Source organism: Chiloscyllium punctatum, chromosome 44, assembly GCF_047496795.1.
Source record: "Chiloscyllium punctatum isolate Juve2018m chromosome 44, sChiPun1.3, whole genome shotgun sequence".
Lineage (NCBI taxonomy): Eukaryota > Metazoa > Chordata > Chondrichthyes > Orectolobiformes > Hemiscylliidae > Chiloscyllium > Chiloscyllium punctatum.
In genome coordinates, this window is record NC_092782.1 from 4,418,961 (window position 1) to 4,445,728 (window position 26,768).

The 26,768-nt window shown below is 39.1% G+C and overlaps 1 protein-coding gene across 2 annotated transcripts in view; it reads left to right on the forward strand.

Moving 5' to 3' along the window:
• LOC140466674 (proton myo-inositol cotransporter-like) overlaps positions 1-24,028 on the forward strand; it is a 124,928-nt gene extending 100,900 nt beyond the window's left edge. The window contains exons 8-11 of one of the 2 annotated variants that reach the window (XM_072562123.1): positions 9,519-9,640; positions 15,138-15,290; positions 22,394-22,543; positions 22,804-24,028. In XM_072562123.1, coding sequence (XP_072418224.1) covers positions 9,519-9,640; positions 15,138-15,290; positions 22,394-22,543; positions 22,804-22,895 — 517 coding nt within the window. In that variant the 3' untranslated portion in view covers positions 22,896-24,028. Of the gene's footprint in view, positions 1-9,518; positions 9,641-15,137; positions 15,291-22,393 lie in introns of both variants that reach the window. The other variant, XM_072562124.1, reaches the window with a different exon arrangement.
• Positions 24,029-26,768: the final 2,740 nt, after the last annotated feature.

Sequence of the window (26,768 nt, forward strand, 5' to 3'; positions counted from 1 at the left end):
TTGGGTAGAAAAACCTCTGGGAGTCAGAGGGTGAGTTACTGCAGATTATCCAATCTCGAATGCTCACCCACATTGTTTATATAGGTTACTGATAACCCCTGAGGAGGTGGCGGGGTAGGAAATTCAGCAATGTCAGTAATGTTATAAGTTAAGTGAATGCAGTTAGGCATTTTCTGCTCAGAAGTGGTCATTATCTGGTACTTGACTCGTGCTTGTAATCTGCTCAGTCCTGAGTGTTATCTAAGTTTTGCTGCATGCAAGTTGCACATGAAATTGAATTTGACTGTGTTTAGCAAACATCCCTACTTCTGACCTTATAATGAAGGGGAATGTATTTCATGAACTAGGTTTAAAAAAAAATCACAATACCAGGTTATAGTCCAACAGGTTTACAGAGAAACAAGTGGGGCGTGCAGTATTTCGTTTAGATAATTGATTATTTGGATAATCGATTTGACTTTAAACATGGGAAGCCATACTGATCTAACACTGTGCTCTGGAGAGTTTATTTAAATCTATAATTTTGAGTCTGCTATTTAAACAAACCAAACTTTGCATTCTGCAAATTGCAGATTAAACTGAGGTGGCCTAATCCTTAGCATCACATAAATATATGAAATCCAAGCATTAAGCAAGGTCCCGAACAGCTGCTACAATCATAAGAGCATCCGCTGAACTCATTGTCACAATAGAAAGACAGAAACACCACCTTGTGCATGTGTTTACTTTCTCTGCCATTTTTTTTCGTGAACAGCCCAGTAAATTGATGGGGTTAAAGCATGCACTTTTGCAAAAGGCTGTGTAACTAACCCTTAGGTTAAAAAAAAATCCAGTCATTGTTGCTTGAGGTGCTTGTGTTTCTTTGCCAGCATTTTCACATGTTCTTCAGTACAAGTAATCAGAATTACACTTACCTTTTTGATGTAATGTTTTTATGGGACTTTTGAGAGCTTGTTCAGATCATCTGGAATTCAGATAATTGATATTCAGATAATAGAGGTTGCTCTGTATTTGGAAGTAAAAGCTTTTGCAGTGGTGCTCCTTTATCAGTTCAGCTTGTTTATATTGGAGCATTATCCTGAGGAATTCCTGCAGTGATATCCCGGACTGAGATGATTGGACTCCAGTGACCACAGCTGTCTGTCTGTCTTGATTGTTTCGAGTCCAGTGAGTGATTAGCAACCCGACCACAACAATTCCTACAGGATTCAGTTTTGCTAGAGCTCCTTCATGCTACTAATGGTCAAATGCTACCTTGATATCAAAGCTAGCCACACTTGCCTCACCTCTGGAGTTCAGCTGTCTTGTCAGTGTTTGGACCAAAACTCTAATGAGGCAGAACAAAATGTCTTGATTGTATGCATTGTGAGCATCATGGGTGCTGTGTTAACAATCTCTTTAACCACTTGCTTATTATTGCAAGTTATTGATGGGGGTTGATTGGCTAGATTACATTTATTCTGCTTTTTGTGGACAGGATGTAACAAGGCAGTTTTTGACTTTGGTAAGTATAAGAGAGATATCCGTAGTGGAAATGGCATGGCTAGTTCTGTAGCACAGGTCTTCACTATAAACAACTGAGATATTGTTAGGGTCTGTAGTCTTTCATCTCGTGTGTTCATTTCTTTCTTGTGATCTCAGTCAATGAATCAAATTGGGCCAATCATTTATTGTAGCACTCTTGGGCAAAGACAGTTGGATCATCCATCCAGTGCTTCAGGCTGACGATGATTGCATTTGTTGAGTCTTTTCACTCCACTTCTGGACTCCAGCATCATTTAGGATGAAATTGTTTATGGAGCCATTTAGAGTCATAGAGATGTACCGCATGGAAACAGACCCTTCGGTCCAACCCGTCCATGCCGACAAGATATCCCAACCCGATCCCCGATCTAATCCCACCTGCCAACACCCAGCCAGTAAGCCACCAAACCCTTTCCTATTCATATACCCATCCAACTGCCTTTTAAATGTTGCAATTTTATCAGCCTCCACCACTTCATCTGGCAGCTCATTCCGTTCACATACCACCCTCTGCATTAAAATGTTGCTCCTTAGGTCCCTTTTATATCTTTCCCCTCTCACCTGAAACCTATGCCCTCTAGTTCTGGACTCCCCCACCCCAGGGAAAAGAATTTGTCTATTTATCCTATCCATGCCCCTCATGATTTTGTAAACCTATAAGGCCACCTCTCAGCCTCTGATGTTCCAGAGAAAATAGCCCCAGCCTGTTCAGCCTCTCCCTATAGCTCAAATCCTCCAACCCTGGCAACATCCTTGTAAATCTTTTCTGAACCCTTTCAAGTTTCCCAACATCTTTCCGATACGAAGGAGACCAGAATTGCACACAATATTCCAACAGTGGCCTAACCAATGTCCTGTACAGCTGCAACATGACCTCCCAACTCCTGTACTCAATACTCTGACCAATAAAGGAAATCATACCAAACACTGCCTTCACTATCCTATCTACCTGCGACTCCACTTTCAAGGAGCTATGAACCTGCACTCCAAGGTCCCTTTGTTCATCAACACTCCCTAGGGCCTTACCATGAAGTGTATAAATCCTGCTAAGATTTGCTTTCCCAAAATGCAGCATCCCTCATTTATCTAAATTAAACTCCATCTGCCAATTCTCGGCCTATTGACCGATCTGGTCAAGATCCTGTTGTAATCTGAGGTAACCACTTTCACTGTCCACTACGCCTCCAATTTTGGTGTTAACTGCAAACTCTTATGCTTGCATCCAAATCATTTATGTAAATGACAAAAAAAAGAGGACCCAGCACCGATCCTTGTGGCACTCCTGGTCACAGGCCTCCAGTATGAAAAACAACCCTCCACCACCACCCTCTGTCTTCTACCTTTTGAGCCCGTTCAGTATCCAAATGACTAGTTTTCCCTGTATTCAGTGAGATCTAACCTTGCTAACCAGTCTACCATGGGGAACCTTGTCGAATGCCTTACTGAAGTCCAAATAGATCACATCTACTGCTCTGCCCTCATCAACCCTTTTTGTTACTTCCTCAAAAAACTCAATCAAGTTTGTGAGGCATGATTTTCCACGCACAAAGCCATGCTGACTATCGCTAATCAGTCCTTGCCTTTCCAAATACATGTACATCCTGTCCCTCAGGATTCCCTCCAACAACTTGCCCACCACCGACGTCAGGCTCACTGGTCTATAGTTCCCTGGCTTGTCCTTACTCCCCTTCTTAAACAGTGGCACCATGTTAGCCAACCTCCAGTCTTCTGGCACCTCACCTGTGACTATCGATGATAGAAATATCTCAGGAGGCCCAGCAATCACTTCTCTAGCTTCCCACAGAGTTCTAGAGTACACCTGATCAGGTTTTGGGGACTCCTCCATCTTTATGCATTTCAAGACATCCAGCACTTCTCCTTAACTCTCTTTTCCAAAGCTATTTCATGTCCCCTTTTTGCCCTCCTGATTTCCCTCTTAAGTATACTTCTACTGCCTTTATACTCTTCTAAGGATTCACTCGATCTATCCTGTCTATACCTTACATGCTTCCTTTTCCTTAACCAAACGCTCAATTTCTTCAGTCATCCAGCATTCCCTCTGCCTACCATCCTTTCCTTTCACCCTCACAGGAATATACTGTCTCTAGATTCTTGTTATCTCATCTGAAGGTTTCCCATTTTCCAGCCGTCCCTTTACCTGCGGACATCTGCCTCCGATCAGCTTTTGAAAGTTCATGCTTAATACTGTCAAAATTGGCCTTTCTCCAATTTAGAACTTCGACTTTTAGATCTGGTCTATCCTTTTCCATCACTGTTTAAAATCTAATAGAATAATGGTCACTGGCCCCAAAGTGCTCCCCCACTGACACCTCAGTCACCTGCCCTGCCATATTTCCCAAGAGTAGGTCAAGTTTTGCACCTTCTCTAATAGGTACATCCACATACTGAATAAGAAAATTGTCTTGTACGCACTTAACAAATTCTTCTCCATCTAAACCCTTAACTCTATGGCAGTCCCAGTCAATGTTCAAAAAGTTAAAATCCCCTACCATAACCACCTTATTATTCTTACAGATAGCTAAGATCTCCTTACAAGTTTGACAATAGACAATTGGTGCAGGAGTAGACCATTCTGCCCTTCGAGCCTGCACCACCATTCAATATGATCATGACTGATCATCCTTAATCAGTATCCTGTCCCTGCCTTATCTCCATAACCCTTGATTCCACTATCCTTGAGAGCTCTATCCAACTCTTTCTTAAACAATTCCAGAGACTGGGCCTCTACTGCCCTCTGGGGCAGAGCATTCCACACAGCCACCACTCTCTGGGTGAAGAAGTTTCTCCTCATCTCTGTCCTAAATGGTCTACCCCATATTTTTAAGCTGTGTCCTCTGGTTCGGCACTCACCCATCAGCGGAAACATGTTTCCTGCCTCCAGAGTGTCCAATCCTTTAATAATCTTATGTCTCAATCTGATCCCCTCTCAGCCTTCTAAACTCAAGGGTATACAAGCCCAGTCATTCCAGTCTTTCAGTGTAAGGTAATCCCGCCATTCCAGGAATTGACCTCGTGAACCTACGAGAAATTGTTTCTCAATTTCACTCTGACTATTAGGGGGTCTATAATACAATCCCAATAAGATGATCATCCCTTTTTTATTTCTCAGTCCCACCCAAATAGCTTCCCTGGATGTATTTCCGGGACTATCCTCCCTCAGCACAGCTGTAATGCTATCCCTTCTCAAAATCGCCACTCCCTCCTCCTCTCTTGCCTCCCTTTCTATCCTTCCGATAGCATTTATATCCTGGAACATTAAGCTGCAAGTCCTTCCCATCCTTGAGCCATGTTTCTGTAATTGCTATGATATCCCAGTCCCATGACCCTAACCATGCCCTGAGTTCATCTGCTTTCCCTGTTAGGCCCTTTGCATTGAAATAAATGCAGTTTTAATTTATTAGGCCTACCTTGCCCCTGCCTGCACTGACGTTTGTTTGTTTGGCTCTCTTCTGTTCTCAACTGTACCAGCCTCAGGTTGATCTCTTTCCTCACTATCTCCCTTGGTCCCACCCTCCCCACCTTACTAGTTTAAATCTGCCCGAACAGCTCTAGCAAATCTCCTCCTTGCCAGTATATTAGTCCCCTTCCAATTTAGGTGCAAACCATCCTTCTTGTACAGGTCACCTCTATCCCAAAAGAAATTCCAATGGTCCAAAAAATGTGAATCCTTCTCCCATATACTAGCTCCTCAGTCATGCATTCATCTGCTCTATCCTCCTATTCCTAACCTCACCAGCTCGTAGCACAGGGAGTAATCCAGATATCACTACTCTTGAGGACCTTTTTAAATTTCTGCCTAACTCAACCGTTTCCCTTCCAGTGTCGTTGGTTCCAATGTGGACAATGACCTCTTGCTGGCTCCTGTCCTCCTTGAGAACATTCTGCACCCTCTTTGAGACATCCTTGATCCTGGCACTAGGGAAGCAACACACCATTCTGATTTTTCGCTGCTGGCCACAGAAACGTCTGTCTGTACCTCAGATAGAGAGTTCCCTAACACAATTTATCTCTTGGAACCCGACATACCCCTCATTGCATTAGAGCCAGTCTCAATACCAGAAACTTGGCTGTTCTTGCTACGTTCCCCTGAGAATCCATCGCCCCTACATTTTCCAAACAAGCATACTTGCTTGAAATGGGTATCGCCACAGAATGCTCTTTCACTAGCTGCCTACTTCTCTTACCTTTCCTGGAGTTAACCCATCTATGTGACTGTATCTGAGACTTTTCCCCCCTTCCTATAACTGCCATCCATCACATACTGTTGCTGTTGCAAATTCTTCATTGATTCTAACTGTCTCTCCAACTGATTGATTCGATCTGATGAGATTTGCAACCAACCGCATTTATTGCAGATGTAATTCGCAGTAATCCTTGAACTCTCTTTAAACTCTCAATCTGACCAGAAGTGCATATCACTCTACTAAAGGCCATTTTTGCTCCTTCACAATCTACAGACCCAGAAAATAACACCATCTTATTCCTCTACAAAACACTGCCCCAGGTTAAATTAATATTTATGGCTTATATTTAAGTTTAATCAAGAGACATATCTCAAAAAACATATAGTCAAGAAAAAAACCTACTCTACTCACTACTGTAGACTTTCTGTAGGTCCCATTTAAAAACAATACACTTATCTGCTTCTGTGCTTAGAACTTCGCCCAAAGAGTTCGTCCAAGATCCGTTGCGAATTTCACTGTTTGGTAATTTTCCCAGACGCACTCCGATGTCCAACGATACATGAATTCAAACAGTAAAGGCCTTAACTGTGCAGGTTCACTGCTGTCAGTTTCTTTCTCTCTCCTGCACTGACCTCACCATGTGCTTCCTTGTCAGCTCTTATCCCTTTTAAAACTGCTGTTGTTTTGACCTTTTTTTCCAAAGTTCAAAAACAATGCAACAGCATATAAAACAGTAATTACTGCTCCTGGAATTCGAGGAAATCACCTCCAACACCTAAAATGCCTCAATAATGGAGCAGCTGTTCCAGCCAGAAATTTTTCCCGTCCTTCATCTTGGATTACCCAGAATCCTCTTTGTATTTATTTAATTGACTGATGACATTCAGATAAGTTTTGCAGTGGTTTGATCTGATCAAATGGTTGTGAAATTTCTTAGCTACAACTACAGCATGCAGTTTGTTTAGCATGCATATATAGTTAATTGTCAGAACTTCACCAGGTTGCCACCTCCTTTTCTGATATATGTGGCTTCCTTGATTCATTTCAGTAAAGGACAAGTGGAGCTCTTTCAGAAATCTAATGCAAAGCATACAGGATAAATGTGTACCTTGGATTGACAGGCACTGATTAGATAATTCCCATGGGGCGATAATAGTAATATTTTTTAAAAAATACTCAGCAGATTAGGCAGCAGCTATGAAGAGTGAAAATATTTGATGTTTCAGGTTGTTGATCTTGTTTCAGTTCTGCCACTTGTTGACTTTGTTTCTCTGTCCACTTATGCTACCAGATGTGTTGAGTATTTCCTGTATTTTCAATTTTTTAGATATCCAGCAAAAAAAAAATTGCTTTAAAAAAACTGGTAAACTTGGCAGCTTTAAAGACACAAATTCTGAGAATCAGAGTTTGTAAATAATTTGGAAATCTTATTCTGGAAATTGCTTCGTACTAAATTTCTAAGAGTATATCAAAACGTGGTACAGGTTCAAACTAATAAAAGGAATTTTGGATTGATCAGATTTTTGTTTTAATATTAGTGGACAACAGGGGCAAGTCATTGAGGTGAAAACTCTGGAATTTTTAAAAAAAATCACTGTGGCGGGGAGGATGAGAAGTGTGAGGTCTTTCTGGAGAGATGAACTAAATGGTGATGTTATGACTGTCTGGACAGCTTAATGTCCATTGTGTGTGTGTAAAGCTGAAAGATGTATTAAAAAAGGTAGTACAAACAGGTTATGAGCTACCTGAGATTTACTTTGAAGTTTACGAATGGGAAATCATGTATGATTATTGTAGAGAAGCAAGATGCAGAGAGGAAAATCCATTTCTAAGGAAGTGGGAGCAATATGGTAACATCACTGAAATAGTAATTTAGAGACAGAAATTAATATTCTGGAACATGTAGCTGGTAAAATTTTAAATTCAGTTAATAAATCTAGATTTTTAAAAAAATCTACTCCGTTTTGACTGTGATAACTATTGTTGTAAAACCCATCTGGTTCACTAATGTATTTGCAGGAAGGAAATTGGGCATCCAGACCTGATCTGCCCTACGTTTGACTTTAGATCCACAACAATAGTATTGACTCTTAAATGCCCTTCAAAATTGGCCACTCAATTCAAGGGTAACTGGGGATCAGCAGCATATGCCGGCTTTGCCAGTAATACTCATGTTCCAGTAAAGAATGGAGAAACAAAATATCTTGTTTTTGATCACAGCCTCTGGAAACCTTGACAGTCTCTGATTGGAATTCACACAACCCAAAAGCTACCATTGTTTACCAGATTGTGTTACTGTGGTGTTGTGTAGAATTACTGGGCAATAGGTTTGACAATCTATATATATTTTGTTCCATGTTTTTATTGTCAAGCTAGTCCAATTTATTAAGATTATCTCCTCAAAATAGTATGTTTAAATATAATAATTCAGTGCTAACTATTAAAGCTATATTCTGGAAGATAGCATTGCAAAGTGGTGTTGTTCTGCTTTCCTTTGTTCGAAATGGAAGTTGGCATGTACGTTACTTATCGTTTAGCCTGTTTTGAATGATGATGCATTCTGGTATGGATTTCTTCATAATCTGAAGAGCTGCAAATGGACTTTTGAGTTTGAGTGAGGGAGGTTAATTGGTAAAACACTTAAGTTTAATTTATTTTGTTTTGGTCAGATGTCTATTATGTATGGAAATCCTTCACCACAATGTAGTCCCCAGACTAGTTACCGTCATCAGGTAAGTGACAGCTTCAGGTTTAACTGCACGCTTGATGAGTAGGTACAAGGTATTTGGAACTCTTAACATATAGTTCAGTGACAGAAACAATTTGCCTTTCAATGTGTTTGTATCTTTCCCTCCTGTTGTCCTCAGCATGGCTGTATGCCATTTTCTAACAAATCCTGACTCCTCCAGTTGAAAATTGAAATTTTTGCCTCCCTGCAGCTCAACCAATGCAGGTGTTGAACCTTGTTTTCTTTATTCAGACTTATAATTATTGGAATGCATTTTCTTCAAAATCAATGAAGTTAAAATTATCACAAAAACACTTCAGGGGAAGGATAAAGAAATTTTATCCGAGTTCAAGCAAAAAAGGTAAATAGACTTCTTTGTTAAAAAAAGGAGTTGTTGGTGCATTGAATGTCCTGTCTCGGAAGTATGAGACTGGTCCCTTATGCAATATATGTAATAGAAAGAACATGGCATTAATGTTTATTGCCTTGAAAGATATTCTTCAACATGGATACGCTCCTGAAAGACTAATAACTTTGATATCATGTTTCTCTATTGGATAGCCTAATACCTTGGTTAGCCTTGGCTAATACAATGCATTAGGGGTTCATTCTGATGTAGACAATCTTTCTGAATCATCTGTGATCGATGAAATTCATCTCTTTTTTTTTGATAGATCTACCCTGCATTAATGTAATTAATTTTAATGCCTTCAAAATATGTTTCTAATTTTTGCAGTTTCATATTGAATGCATACATGCCATTAGGTAAATTTATCACCGGTACAGTTGCTATTCTTAACTATAAAATGAGAGAATTGCATGAGAAATACCACAACCTGTATTGATGAAGAGCAGTACCAACATTCATAGCCAAGTAAAATAAAGAGAGACGAGAAAATAATGTTTAAGATCATCATGCTTCTTGCCCTGCCACCTAGTACCAATGGAGGCAAAATGTGGTTATGTCCTCCAGAAAAATCACCTCTCCCAGGCAATGGTGGTGAATTGATGTTATTTAGTGAATGGTGTTGTGAATTACAATATTCTATTATTTATTTTAGATGCAGTAATGCTTCAGAATTTAAGAAAGAAGGCTTATCTTGGGCTTACAACTTCTGCCCTACAGTATATTCTTGGACTGCTTTACTAGGTCTTATCCTATACCTTGTCTTTTTCGCTCCAGGTATGAAACTTATTTTAAATTATTCACAATCTGATTTTATTTCAATGATTGTATTGTCTTTCATTAATTTTGGGGAAGAGAAATCCAAGATTTTCAGTTGATGGAAAATAACCTTTCTCTATATAAGTAAATACAATTCAAAGTTGCACTTTTTGGGGTCGAGGTTTGCAGCTTGTGATGAATTGTGCTGTCATTCACCTTAAAGACATACGTCTAGTTTTTGTAGTCTACCATTATTCTTATTGAAAAATTAAAGCAAAGCTGCAGGTGACATCTTAAACAGAAAGAGAATGCTTTCATGTGAGTCTTTTGAAGTATCCTTTCCCTAATACATGTTGCTTTGTGACAAACACTGTTTCTGCGATGTGGAATTACTCTACACCGTTGGTAGGTGTCTGCTCTTAATAAATTGATAAAAGCCCATATTGTTTATTTGTTCAATGCAGTGTAGTGTTTTTGAGAAATAATCAAATTAATTGGGCCAGAACTTATTCTAACCAGTTAACAAATGATGTCTGTATTTATTAGACTTGCTGTTCTCTGTTTTGATTCCAAGATCTTGTACTGGAAATTGCAGTAAATGGAAGATCGAAATAGTGTAGTTCCTTTTTTATAAGGCATCGGGAATATAATATACAATTCCGGTGTCCTTAAGAATATAACTAAATTGGAAGCAGTTCAGAGAACGATCATTCAACTGATACTTGAGATGAAAGAGTTGCCTTGTGTAGAATGATTGGACTAGTTCAGTGACACAAGAAAATGTCTTGAAAAGTTAAAGTGTGTGAGATTGAGCTAGTGTACTGTCATGGATCAAGAGCTGAAGAAGGGTCACTGGACTCAACATTAACTCCAGCAGTTTCTGTTTTTGTTTTGAGTAGAGAACTTGATGGCAGAGAGGAATTCAAGAGTGGGAATAAATGAGTGTTTGTTCTTTTTTCAACTGGCAGGCAGTCATTAGTGGGATACCAGAGAAAATCCGTGTTTGGACCCTAGCAACTCTATATGTATTAAAAACTTAGATATTTAGTTTGGTCATCTAAGTTGACAGATGACTTTAAGTTAAATGGGAGGGTGCAGAAATGCTTCAGCGTGATTTGGTTAAGTTCATTGAAAGTGTGCAAATGAGATATTACCTATTTTGGTAGCAAAAGCAGGCAGATTATTATCTGAATGGTGATAGTTTGGAAAAGGGGGAGGTGCCCGGAGAATTAGTTTTCTTTCGGCTGCTGCAAGTAAGCAAACAAGGTAATGTTAAGTTGGCCTTCAAAGCAAAGAATTTGAGTACAGGAGCAAGGGTGTCTTGATGCAATTGTTCAGGCCCTTCACAAGACCGCATCTGAAGTATTGTGTGTATCAAGACACTGTTCAAAAGGGCCACAGCACACTGCAGAACACCAGAACTGCAAAAAGAGGAAGAATAACACCTATACAATGTATTCGCCAAAAACGGATACCCGCGCAATTTCATCAACAGATGCTCAAGGGAAAGACAACAGAATGAGGACATGCCGCAACCCAAAGGACTAGCCACACTACCATACATCAAGAGCATTTCCGAACTGACAGCCAGACTACTGCGACCACTAGGATTCATAACAGCACACAAACCAACAGCCACTCTCCGACAACAACTCACCAGAATGAAGGACCCGATACCCAGCATGAGCAAAACCAATGTAGTGTACAAAATCCTATGCAAGGACTGCACAAAACACTACATCGGACAAACAGGAAGACAGCTAACGATCCATATCCATGAACACCAACTAACCACGAAACGAAATGACACGACCAGCTACACTTAGCCACACACGCAGAAGACTAGCAACATGAGTTCGACTGGGACAACACCACTATTATAGGGCAAGCCAAACACAGAACAGCCAGGGTGTTCCTAGAGGCATGGCACTCATCCACAGATTCAATCAATAAGCACATCGACCTGGACCCAATATACCAACCACTGCAACGGACAGCTGGAACTGACAACCGGAAGCGGCAGAGACAAACCACTATAAATGCCGGAGGAAAGATCACAGAAGCGCTTCACAGGAGGCTCCCAAGCACTGAGGATGTCACCTAGACAGGGGATGAAACGTCTGCAACACATTCCCAACTCGGCGAATAGAACCACAACAACGAGCACCCGAGCTACAAATCTTCTCACAAACTTTGAACACCTACGGATGAGAGATGCTAAGACAAGCCAGGAAATGGGAATCCTGTGCCAACATATGAACATGGGAATCCTAAGCACCACATACTAACAACTCCGGTTCCTGCACGAATCCCAAAAGAATCGAATCCTTCCACCATCTGTCAGATACAGACCACCAGTCAACAGCCCACAAGCCAGGGACACAGCCAGACAGAACGGATTCAGAACGATCCAGGTAATGTTTACAGATGCTCAGAACAGACTTCACAAATACAGACAAGAAATTACGTGCCAAAAATCGTTAATTTCAAAAACCACCAATCAGGAATGGACCTGGATCATAGAACAGGCCGTCACCATAGGACAGAACAAGACCACACACCGCAAAAAAAACGGCACTAAAAGAAAAAAATGGCCAAACTAACACACCACAGAGAGGGCATCACAACACACACCTGGGTTACAAACCTCTCCCACAGACAGCTCACAGACATGGAAAGAACAATACTGGCCAATGGACTCAACTACACCCACAGGGACACCAAGACAGCAGACTTCCTAGCAGCAATAGAATGCACACTCAGGAACAATGGACTGACAGAAGAGACGCAACAAACAGTGAGACAAAGTATCGTACCTCTGATAACAAGGAAAAGACAAACATAACCTCAACGCCAAGGAGAGGGAAGCACTAAAATCACTAAGAACTGATAAGAACATAATTATACTACCAGCAGACAAATGCAGAATGACAGTCATCCTAGACAAAGCAGAGTACATCCAAAAAGCGCAACAACTACTTGCAGATACCAACACCTACCAAAAGAGGGAGTTTGACCCCACCCCACAGCTCACCAATCGGTTAAACAACACACTGAGGAACCTACAAAAAAATGGACAGATAACCAGGTCTGACCTACAAAGAATGAAACCTGAAAGCAGCAACAACCCCATATTCTATGGACTTCCTAAAGTGCAAAAACCAGACATCCCACCCAGACTCATAATATCACTACCAGGGACACCATCACACAAACTGGCTAAAGAACTACAGCAGAAACTGAAACACCTGATCAGCGGATCCAGACACTCGATACAATCAACACAGGAATTCTTGGACATTAATAAAGAAACCATGGTCTCATTCGATCTAACGGCACTGTTCATCTCTATCGACAAAACCCTATCCAGAGAAACAATAGCCAACCTGCTGGACATACAGAACAGACAACAGGACGTTGAACCAATCAACAAAGACGGCATACTCAAACTACAGGACCTGTGCCTCACAACACACTTCACATTCAACAACCAGATATATGAACAAATCAACGGCACACCCATGGGCTCACACATCTCTGGACTCATAGCAGAAGTGGTAATGCAAAGATTAGAACAAACAGTCTTACCGCAAATTCAACCCAAACTCTGGGTCAGATATGGAGATGACACCTTTGTAATCATTAAAAACACAAATAGAGAACACAGACCGGCTGAACGATGCCACACTCACAGGAATCCGATTCACCAGAGAGGAAGAAAAGGACAACCAACTCCCATTCCTAGACGTGATGGTACAGAGAACACCTAACTGAGAATTTACCACAAAGGTACACAGGAAAGGTACACCCAAACCAAGTCCTGAACTACGAAAGCAACCACCCCAACACACCCACAAGAAGTTGCATCAAGACACTGTTCAAAAGGGCCACAACACACTGCAGTACACCAGAACTACAAAAAGAGGAAGAAGAACACCTATACAATGTATTCGCCAAAAACGGATACCCGAGCAATTGCATCAACAGATGCCTATGGGAAAGACAACAGAACGAGGACATGCTGCAACCCAAAGGACTAGCCACACTACCATACATCAAGAGCATTTCTGAACTGACAGCCAGACTACTGCGACCACTAGGACTCATAACAGCACACCAACCAACAGCCACGCTCAGACAACAACTCACCAGAACAAAGGACCCAATACCCAGCATGAGCAAAACCAATGTAGTGTACAAAATCCCATGCAAGGACTGCACAAAACACTACATAGGACAAACAGGAAGACAGCTAACGATCCGCATCCATGAACACCAACTAACCACGAAACGACACGACCAGTTATCCTTAGTAGCCACACACGCAGATGACAAGCAACAGGAGTTTGACTGGGACAACACTACTATTATAGGGCAAGCCAAACAGAGAACAGCCAGGGAATTCCTAAAGGTATGGCACTCATCCACTGATTCAATCAACAAACACATCGACCCGGACCCAATATACCGGCCACTACAGCGGACAGCTGGAACTGACAACCGGAAGCGGCAGAGACAGGCCACTATAAATGCCGGAGGAAAGATCACAGAAGCGCTTCACAGGAGGCTCCCAAGCACTGAGGATGTCGCCTAGACAGGGTACGAAACGTCTGCAACACAAATTCCCAGCTTGGCGAACAGAACCACACGAGCATCCTAGCTATAAATCTTCTCACAAACTGTGTGCAGTGTTTGCCTCCTTATGAGGAAGGCTGTTCTGGCTATGAAGAGAATGCAATGAAGGTTTATCAGACTGATTCTTGGGATGGCATGACTGACCTATAAAGAAAGGTTGAAGAGTGAGGGCAAATCTCATAGGAATCTATAAAATTCCAGCAAGACAACAGAGTAAAAGCAGGAAGAATGTTTCTGATGACTAGGAAGTTCAGAACCAGGGATCATAGTCGAAGGATATAAGTTAGGCCTTTTAAGACTGAGATGAGGAGAAATGTCTTCAAACAGGGCGTGGTGAGCCTGTGGAAGTCTCTGCCACAGAAAGCGATTGAGGCAAAAACATTGAATGTTTTCAAGAAGTTAGCTATAGTTCTTAGACTTAAAGGGATTAGTGGGTATGGGGAGAAGTGGGAAGAGGGTACTGAGTTGAATGATCATATTGAAAGGCAGAGTAGGCACAAAGGCTGGATGGCCTACTCATGCTCCTATTTGTAATGTTTCCAAGTTAAAAAGGATACTTTGCCTGAAATGCCATGCTTCAACTTTGTATGCCCAATTTAGCTTATATCTACGACATAAGTAGCAGAGTTTCATATTGTCTGTACATTTAGATGGTAAGCAAACAACTGGACATCTTTTTTTGTGGTGTTTAAGGTTAATGGAAACCAGTTCTGGATTTTAAGCTCTGCATTTGATTTTGCCTGAACTGTATGAGTTTCACATAAATAACAGTTAATGCTATTAACATCAGTCTTTCTTTGACAAATAATTTTTGTCCGTTATCAGGAAACTTGGATCTGGAGCTAAGTATTTGAATCGTGTTCAACATTTCTTTTTTTAGGAATGGGTTCAATGCCTTGGACAGTGAATTCTGAAATATATCCAATGTGGGCACGAAGTACAGGAAACGCCTGTTCTTCTGGAGTCAACTGGATTTTCAATGTTCTTGTGTCAGTATCATTTTTGCACTTGGCAGAACATCTTACATATTATGGTAGGAATGAATTGTATTTTAGAATATTTTTCTAGATATGTTGAATTATTCTAATTTAATACAGTATCAAAAGTTTTAATTTTGACAACTCAATTACCTCAGTTACAATAACCATGGATAGACAATAGAACATATAATTAATGCAAATTAGTGCAGAATATTTTGTTTTTATTTTATAAACGTGGAAGTAATTAATGAAAAGCCAATCTTGAACTGAAAGACATTTTAAACTGCAGCAATTCTACATTGCTGTCTACCCTCTATACACAATGACTCTTTTGTCAGTAAATAATATTGAATGCAGCTGTAAATAAACAAAATAACCCTCTCCACTGCACACACTAACAACCAGTGAAGAGAAGAAAAATCTCCCTTGTCTCTCTCTTAAATGGGCGAACCCTTATTTTCAACCTGTTACTTAGTTCAAGAATCTCTCATAATGAGAAATATTCTCTCAACATTCATCCTGTCAAATTCCCTCAACGTCTTGTGTTTCAATAGAACAGTGCTCATTGTTCTAAAACCTTTCCTCAGGAAATGACCTATTCATCCCAGGAATTTGTCAGGTAAATTTTCTCTGAATAGATCCCAAATTAAATTTAATACAGAAAATGTACACTAACCCAGATGCAATCACAATACCCTATACAACCATAGCAAGCCTCTTTTATATTCCAACAACAGCATTTTATTTCCCATCCTAAACACTTACTTACTCATGAGCTTACTCCTTATATTTAATAACAGCACAATATAAGTAAAATACTGCTTTTGTCGTCTTCCTGCCCGAGTGGACAAGTTCACATTTTCCCACATTATACCCAATCTGCCAAATTTGTTTCCATTCATTCACTTTATATCTCTTCGCAAACTCTAATTGTCCTCTTCACAACTTATTTTGCTACTTACCTTTATCATCAACTGCACATTCAATTCTTTCATCCAGTTCAATGATATAAATTCTAAATAGGTGAGGCCCTATCACTGGACCACTTAAAGCTTGCCAACTCAGAGTGACCATTTCATGTATACTATCTGCTTCCTGTTAGCTAACCAAACCTCTTAGTGCTAATGTGCTACACTGCATGCCATGAGCTTGCACTTTGTGTGGTAATCTCTTAATGTGGTATCCAAAAAAATGTATTTTTGAAAATTTAAGCACATCACATCTACAGGTTCCGGTTTTTCTACATTCTTTGTTACATCTGTTTAGTTGCTTGAAGAGCTAGATGTACTTATGAGCCAGGGACCAGGATGAAGCAGCATGATCAGTTGTCACATGTAGTCCACCAAAAGCATTATCTATACCTGCAAGTTGTAATCAGAACTATTAAATAAACCTTGATGAATTTTTCAAGTAAACTGGAGCCACATTCCTTACTGTATTATTTAATTAACTCAGTTAATCTGACATGATGATCAGTGCTGAAGAATTTTGTTTAAAAAAGGTCAGCGATGCAAGCTTGGAACCCACACCAGATGGTCACTAAACCTTGAGTAATGCAAAAGCTGCAAGTACACTAGAACACCAGAGAGAAACAAAATTACATCGCGAATACTTTTAATCGTTTAAAAAATAATTAAATGAAGCTTAAGCTGAAAGCAGCAGTGGGCAAAATTCTTTTAAAAAAGCAAATGACACTGCAATTACAATGCTGAATCTCCACACTTGATAAACTTAGTAACAAGGCTACTATAAATCCCCTAAACCTAATAGCATAGGCAAAAGCCAGGTAACGTTGGAAAATGACTACCATGTTCATTAGCATGAATTGGAAATCCACAGATGTCCCCTCTGAATTTCGGGTGTTAATGTTGGTTAGGTGCAGAACCAAATAAGCCAATAGTAAAAATAAGGATAGCAATTAGAAATGAAGGTTGAATGGGTTCAATATGCAGATCTGTTTTGGGAAGATTAGAGAGATTCGGCTAATGAATGGCGAATTCTGCAAATCACCATAGTATAAAATAAAGTTAAAATTTTGAATTCTCCCCTATCGCGTAAAACTGATGTCTTGCAGAAACAGCCATGCATATCAATTGATCATTTTATCAGTAGGTGCCATGATAAGGCAATGAGTCTGATTTTTTTTCAGAGGCTGAGCTTTTGAGTAGATGATGGAGCTGATTATAACTTTCATGCCTATCGATGCTTTCCAAAAAAAATCTCTTGGAGGAAAAGTAGTCATAACAACATCAAATTGTTTGAAGATGGCAGCTAATATGAAGCCACTGTTGCTGGAAAACATGTACAAGCATGAGGTACAATTACCACTATTGTTGAAAAGTGTGGTGCTGGAAAAGTGCAGCAGGCCAGGCAGCATCCACGGAGCAGGAGAATTGACGTTTCGGGTATAAGCCCTTCAGGAATGAGACTGGTGTGCCAAGCGGGCTGAGAAAAAGGTGGTGGTGGGGTATTTGGGGGAGGGGCGCTGGGAATACCATAGGTGGAAGGAGGTGAAGGTGATAGGCTGGAGAGGGGGTAGGGGCGGAGAGGTCGGGAAGAAAATTGCAGGTCAAGAGGGCGATGCTGAATCCGGGGGCACTATTGGCAAGCAAGCTGTGGGGAAGTGCAGTCTGTTGTACTACCACAAACCTGTCCTGCTTCCCAAGATCTTTATGGTGCAAAAGGACACTGGCTCACCTATGCATGAAATCTGATTCCAAAGATACAATATGAGGCAACAAACAAAAGGCACGTATGACATGCTGTCAGCAATAGCGACAATCATATGAAGACCTGCAAGGCCATATGTGAGATTAGCAGCAAGACTGAGCAGGATGAAGATTTAGATTGGAAGAATAGCCTACCCACAATATGAAATATGTCACATTGTGTGGATGTAGTCAAACAACTGGAAGCTTTTGCCACTATTAATATATTCCCCACTGAAAAGCTGGCAAACACAAACTCAAGACTGAAGTTGATTCAGATGCTGATGCACACCTCCAACCACTTGTAGCAGAATCTACTTTGTGTGTCCACTTGTGCCAGGGAAGGCAGTATTCTGTGAAATGTAATTATGACAGCATATTTAGTCCAAGAGGAGTTAAATACCAGCATTCACTTCTGTGCTGTGATAGGGACATGGCTTGTTGCCAGGTCATTCAACGGTTTTAGGGGTCATGGAAAACAGTTCCAGGGTCAGAGATGTTTAGAGACAGATGTTGGTGACAGAAGTAGCTTCTGAATTCAGTAGTATTTTTAGCAATCTTAAAAGGAAGGGGTCAAAAGCACAGCACTGGATGACTGTACTGATTGCACAAACTCAAGTTCTGGGATTTAATAAGAGTTTGAGTCAGGACTCCGGAGTCTCCCTAGTGAGCTGTGAAAGTGCTGTCTGGGTGGGATGCCATTTGGAGGGCTAGTGCAAAAACTCAATGGACTTTTACTGCAGTGTAGGAATTCTGAGTCCAGGGCTTAATATAATTGTATTCGGACAGATTCAACTCAAAGTTGAAACTTCAAAAATGAAGCTGCATTGAAAGATCCATCATTTGATCCTCTCAGTGCAATAGTTCACCTACAAAAGAATTAGGGAATGGGACAATATCAAATATGATGGCATTATGTATCATGTGCATTAGCACATGGCTGTTGAAGTTCTGTTATGTATGTGCAAAGGAAAGATGGCACAATGAGGGTTTGTTTGGACATAGAAATTCTGTCTCAAAATTCCAACATTAGAGAAACTTGTCCTCATATTTTCTGATGGACATTCATAAGTTATTCCAGCACAGTTATGCAGAATTCCTATCATAGTAGACTCTGAAGGAATTATCTGGGAAATTGAAAATTCTGCTAGGCAAATCCACTTAACCTAGAAACATCCAATAAATGTTAATTTATACCTAAACATTCAAGACGCTCGAACAAAAATAGTTAATCAAGAAACGATAGATTGTTAAGTACATAGTCTAACTCCTGAGTAACCAATTAACTGACTCCACACTTAGTTCTCATGGCTGTGACTATGCCTCCCACAGATTACTTAGCATCTGGGAAGAAAATCTTCAATTCACAGGAGCAGAAAAAGGGTTGAAATTTCCACTCCGTGCTGCTTTTTTAAACGAAAAGAAAGCTAAGCATTTCTAACAGGAGATTCTGATCAGGGCTCCCTTCAGAAATGCAAATCATAATTCCATCCTTACCTGTGTCACTACACTTTCACCTCCCCTACCACCTACAAAGCCGGACCTCTCACCCACCATCTTCTCCATTCCCAAATCCAGATTCACCCCACCTCCCATGGACCTATTCTGGACCACCCAGTCCCATTTCACCCACTCCAGACTTGACATGCCTCTTCTTTCCACGCCTTCCCAACCCCACCTCTTATCATGTCAGAGATCAATCCCTTCCCACCCATCCTGACCTACTTTAAACACCGCATTGCTTGCCTAACTCCCTTGCCACCTTGCACCCAGATCTCTCACTTGCCTTATGTACTTATCATTTGAAAGTAGCTGTGTGTAATTTTGGACTTTTAAATTACAGCTGATTGCAGGCTCTATCTGAATTTACATAGCATCCATAACTAAATGGAAATAAATATGTATACTCTGGCAGCCATTGCAGTGACATGACTGTTAAGTGACCAAAATTAGCTCATGGTATTCGACCTTCTGGCACTGCGTGATAAAAGTCAGGATGGCATTATAGTCTGCATTTCTGAGAGAGCTGATTAGAATCTCCTGTCAGAAATGCTAAGCTTTCTTAGTTTAAAAAAAAAGGTGGAAAATTTAATCCTTTTACTGTTTCTTTGAATTTGCAATTTTTTTCTCCAAGATGCCAAACATTGCTGGTTATTGGTTGATTTTACTTGGAAAAGAAATCTGAAGAAATCACTATTTTCAGAGCACCGTCTGGAAGATACTGCTACCTAAGGCTCCCTTTCAATCTCAATCAGTCAGATCTTTGCCAGTAGCATACTCCTGGATATCTATATGTATTGCTGATGATGATAGGACAAGCAAAATCTACATTCTGTTAAGAAGGATTTGTATTCAGTAAACATTAAAAGCAACTCTCACTGTTGTACTAATGGCATCCTTTATTACAGAGTTCTTGCACCACCTTCTTCCTAGCTTTGCATTCATCTGAAATGTCAAGTAGCCATGAACATTCAAGCTCTAATTTTGGTCACCTTACAATCACATCTCTGCAATGGCTGTCACAGCTTACATATTTGGTTCTGTTTGACGTAACCAGTCATCTATTCAGTTATGAATGCAATGTAAATTCTGATAAAGCCTGCAGTTCAGGACTGTACTTGGGCTTGAGTCTTTTCATTTCTGCAACCCAAGGGACTCTTTAAAATATGTACTCACATTGGCCTCTACAATATTGTCAGCATTAAACACGCCTCCTCTGCTTCTCCACCCAACCTGCACCTCCTCCCCCATATAATATTCATTTATGTGTGTTTGACTTCACAATCTATTACCTGTTCAAAGTTACAGGTAGCTGAAAATGTGTTGCTGGAAAAGCGCAGCAGGTCAGGCAGCATCCAAGGAGCAGGAGAATTGACGTTTCAGGCATGAGCCCTTCAGGAATCCTGAAGAAGGGCTCATGCCCGAAACGTCGATTCTCCTCCTTGGATGCTACCTGACCTGCTGCGCTTTTCCAGCAACACATTTTCAGCTCTGATCTCGAGCATCTGCAGTCCTCCCTTTCTCCTCAAAGTTACAGGTAGTAAAACAATCATTTTGACTCGAATATTTTGGAATTGGTCACTTTCATTTTTGAACTGATTAACCAAGTTTAATCAAAGTGTGATAGCTAAGTGTTTAAAAAGGAAGAAAAGTCAAATCGACCTAAAGTAGGTTTAAGAAAAAGGAGGATCCATGACCATACTTTACTTGGTTATAACAATACAATTGAATACGATCACCTCTTCCGTCCAAGTTTAATGAATACAGGCTCAGCTGCTTAACCTTTTCCTAATAAAACAATCCATTCAACCAATGATCAGCCACTGATCTTTTACTGTTTTATATATATTACTCTTCAAATAAGGAGACTAAACTATGCATAATACTCTAAGTGTGATCTCAGCATGCCCTGGACAGTTGTAGCTTGACTTCCTCAATTTTACACTCGCTCCTTCTTGCAATTAAGGCCAAAATTCTGTTTGTTGTTATTATTTGATATACTTGAAATGCATTCAGTGACTTGTGTCCAAGCAACATTTACTGAAATGTTGAATTTTTATTCAGAAAGTCAGTCGCATTTGAAGGCTAACCAATTTATGTTAATAGCTGTGATGTCAGTCTGCCAGCACATCCCTGCCTTTGGCTTCATTTGAAGGAGGCTGTTTGGGATGTTTTTAGACTTTTAAAATACAATTGATATATTTCACATGCTGCCAAGGCTGAAGTCCATCAGATGGATGCAGTTCACCTTCTAATGGATCAGCCTGTATCTCACTGACTCCCTTTCTCCTCTTCCAACTGCAAATGCCACAGGGTCATAGCTATACATTTAGGCCATCCAATGCAAGGATTTCCATCCATAAGACTGGTCTGGCAGTTTTTAAACTTTCTAGCCTTCAGGAACATGCCTTGATCTTGAGGCACCCTCTTCTATCTAGATCTCTGTCCATGGATACTGCCAGCAGCCCAAAACCTTTCTGTTCCAATTGTCTGTGTCAGCTGTGGAATCCATATTCTGTGTTTAATAAAGAGGTGATCTCTTAATTAGTTCCTTCCTCAATTTTCTTAGCCTTTTCATTAGCATTTCTGAGTTCTCAGCCTGTATTTCATCCTCTCGGCAGGATTGAAAACCAGAACACAAACTCAGCCCACTTGTTAGTTTATGCATTGCATTGTCAAATTTCAGGCTTTCAAAGCAATTTAAAAATGTTAAATCAACTGCAACAGTTGCAGTATTTTCCTATCCTTAATTTTAAAACTTTCTTAATGCCTTATAAATTTTCGTTGCATTTGACTTACTCAGGCTTACAGCTCACGTTATTATTGTAAGCACTGAACGTTGTGTCAGTGCTAGACTGGGTAAATCAGTGCATAGACTCTTCATTGTAAATATGTGTTCATCCTTGTTTTGTATTAAAATATTTCACAAACGGCACTTTGTGTTTCAGGTGCTTTCTTCTTGTATTCTGGACTAACCACCTTGGGGTTGTTTTTCGTCTATGGGTGCCTTCCAGAAACTAAAGGATTAAAGTTGGAAGAAATTGAGAGTTTGTTTGAAAACAGGCTTTGCACATGTGGCCTTTTGGACTCTGATGAAGGTCGGCACATTGAATATATTCGAGTGAAAGGAAGCAATTATCATCTTTCTGATAATGATGCTTCTGATATAGAATGATATTCTACTGTGTCTTTTATTATTCTTCTTACGAATCTGGGAATATTGGTGTCCATCTACCCTGTTTCTGGCTTGGTGTATGATTCTGTAGTTAGATGCTCTTTCTGTTCTTAAAACATTCTATACTTTCAAATTTTCAAACTCCAGTGGGTCTTTGTAAACCATTGTACTTTTGTTTTATAGCTTCTAGTCCACTTTGTCAAAGAACTGAAAATGAAGATGACATTGTGTGGTACACAGGTGGGCAAACAAACACATATTCTGAACTTTACTGATAACAGCACTTTGCTGTTGACATTCGGTTCTGTGTCGATCATTATGCTGAAGATAAAAGATGCAGTGTAAAATTGTTTAGAACATCCTGGTATAATGTTTTAGTCTCCAAATGTTACTCAAATATAACCTTTTTAAGTAAGGTATTTATATTAGCTTTGACACTGTTCTGGTACGTAGCAAGGTTAATTGCAGTAGCCTGATTATCCTGCATATTCTTTGAACAGTATTTTGTGATGCATAGGATGTTTATAGTTCTCTCCCTTTTGGTGCAAATGGATCTTATCTAGGTCTTCAAAGAAGTTGAGGAATTTTCTCAAGCAAGCGAATGATCAAGTTTGTCATCTTTGTCCATTCTCATAGATATAACACTCAAATGCAGAGTGAAGTTGGCAAGAAAGGTCCTTGTCTAGCATCTTGGTAATTAATATCGTATAAACCTAAGTTAATGTAGAATAAACATTTTCGCTTTGACAGAAGCAGGGGGTTAACAGAATTTAAAAGTTTACCTATTAATTGTGGACCAAAAAAAGGCATTTCCAGTGCCAAACACCACTGACGTATAGTTCTTTGTGATTGATAAGTGGAAAACCCATTTTAACATAATTTATGTGCATTTTTGTCGAAGTGGTTTTTCAGCTTTCTCTCAGTTTAGTAAAATACATTTCACTACAATTGTCTTATGTATCTTGCAACCATAGAACTGAACTCATCTATTAAATTACAAAGTAGATATATAATACTTTTGAGATTTTATTTGGATCCTTTCCAGTGATACATATTAGTGGTGCCCAGATGCATGATTACAAAATCCTTTATTTTCTTAAGATCTCATGTTTATCTGGAAATACATAGTTTTAGCATGCAATTTGCACTGGTGATGGTGTTGACAGTTGGCATATCTAACAGGATAGCACATGTGGCCTTTTAATGTTCTAACAGAGCCAACAATCATGTAATGGTGATGGTGCTTGTGAGGGTTTGTAGTTCAGATTAGAGCAGATTTTAGTTGTAACAGTTCAAGTGTTTGCCAATAATTAATGGGGACTAGATCATGCAAAATAGTATTCATTGGAACAGGGTATTCATTTTCATTTGTCATTTTCTACAACCTGCTTTCTGTGATCTGATTCATGTTTTGTTCGAAATGGAGGCCAGCCATCTAACTTAGCCTTTGACCAAAAAGTGGCTTGCTTAAGGTCAGAACTTTGGGCATTGTCATCCACTTTTCTTTTGTTGCACAAGATGCAAACTTACAAACAATTGTGAAAAACAGTCTGCCTTAATTGAGAACATTGAAGTTACTACGTTGCTTTACCTTCAAAGGTAGGTATTTTCTAAAGTATGGAATCAGTAAAATCAGTGTCAAAATATTGTGCAATAATTGGTTAGCTTTCTTCAGTGAGAATCAAGTACAACCATTTTTGATTGTACTCCTTTTGAGCTTTCCAATAGATGCACTTGTGGTATTTGGCACCATTTTGTTAAACACAGTGCAGAAAATATACTCATTAAATTGATTTAATATCAGTTCAGGTTTGACCCAGTGATAAGTTAGTGATGTACAACAACAACATATTCTTGCTTCATTTGGCAAGGTGTTACTTAAAAATATACTTTACAGCATTGTATGTAAGGAACCAAGCTTACCAAAAAATCATTCCAATTAGATTTTTTGGTAGCATTTTATTAATTTTATATATTTTGTTTTATATTGTGTATTCACTTTAATGAGGTAGAACCAGACGATAATGTATCCCAGAGTTCAGTCACTGTTTAAAGGAAAATCTTCAAAAGCATTAAAATAACACCGTTCAAACAGGAACTGATGTGTTCTCTACATAATATCCTCACTGTTGTACCAGTTTCTTTTCAGCTTATAGATATATGGTATGTTTAAAAATATACAGTTTACTCCTAAAAATAAGGAATTGTAAGGTGATATTCAATTGAAGTGTAATTGATTTACTAAGATAGAATTGTACTTGGAATCCCAGACTAATTTACTAGTTTGCCCAGTTATTCAGATGCCATGATTTGGTGCATGTTATCATGAAATTAGCTGTCTCAGTTCAGTACCCCTGAAAGGATAATTTTTTTACAAATTTATGTTGGTGAAGACTGACATAGGCACTCTTGAGGTTAATATTTATTACTACAGTATCAGGGAAAGAATTATTCTGCAGTTATGTTTCCTATATTCAGAGTGTCTAACTTGCTCAAAATTAAATAATCCTTACTTTCTATCCTTCCATGTTCATGGCAGCAACCTGTATATGCACAACATTGCCTGCTCACTTAAGAAATCTAAAGGAATACATTAGCTACGTTTTTCTAAAAAGATAAACTAAGTTTGCCTATAATGTTAACAGGGAATAATCTGACTGTGTTACAAAAGTGTATCAATTTTTAATGTTTTCCACTTGAATATTCTAAAATTTGGTCCAGGGAAATGTGAACACTGTGCTCGTATCATGAGCATCTCTTGCGTTTCAACTGTCCATCCGATACATGACACAGTCAAAATGTATGAATGCTTCTATGTTGTACCAGTATATTCATAGGTCATTAGATTGGTTTAATTGCTTTGGTGATGTAATGTTGGTACCATAAAGACCATTAAAAAATTATTAAATTAAAAGTTAGAGTTTCACATATTTTTCATAGTATATGTAGATCTGTAGCAAATCTGTACTTGATTTATTTTAAAAATATTGTTATTTTAATGCACTAAGAAATGGCATACCTCCCTGAATTATGAATTTTGTTTCAGCATTGCATTGCAATGAAGGCATAGTAATACTTAGATAGTTGATATATATGAGCATCTGATGGGACAATTACTGGATGATGGAAGCGCAACAAGAGCAGTTTTTTGAAGAAATTTTGTCGTTGGTTGAATATAATGGGATTGCCAAGGTAATCATTCTTGTGATCAAAGAGTTGAATTCCAAAGCTTTATGAAAAGAAAACAATTTAAAAATATATAATAAATGCATCAATGAATAATATTTACTAAGTTTGCAATGCAGACATTCCTAATCACTTGTACAGCACTGTTTAATGCTTTCAGATGGTGCTAAAATGAAACGGACCAATAATCTGAGTCAATTAATTCTCTTGCTAATTATTCAACATGCTTTTAACATTGTTTAAAATATCAAAAATTGACATGAACCAAGAAATTAAAACTGAATTTGCAATCCATAGCATTCAACTTATCAAACACACAAAAAAATTATAATTTTGTGAAGTACAGATTAGATGAGGAACATATCACTATTTGATGTACTATTCAACTATCTTGGCAATTCTGAACAGTGTTCAGTTTTTAATAGGTATTGGGGATATCTATCTTTAGAGAGAACATAAATAAAACTTTATTATAATTAGAAATATTTGTAAAAATTAGTGTTGTAAAATTAGAGCTATATTTGTTACTTCATGTTATTGTACATGTTTTAATAGGTATACTTTCTATGAAGTTATATGGATCGAGTTAATGGATTCTGTTGATTCATAAATGAACTGTAAAAGGAGAAAATAAATATTAACTGATTACCTACATCACTGTCATCTTCGAACTTAATCTGATAGCAATTTATAAATTGTGAAACATAAGAATGTTGACTGGCACTGCTATTGTGCAGGAGGACCTGTTGTATTTAAAAATAACAAAACATGACCAAATACTTCCTTCTTTTAAACCTGCAAAATTCACAATAGTTATGACATTCCTGGATATGCTAGCAAATGTGTGTTTCTTCTCCAAAATTCAAACCTCAGTCTTAATCAAAGTTTAGTGATTTGAATTCTTCTGTTCTTTATAATATTCACTGAATCGAAAGACAAGGAGAGTTTACAATAACAAACCG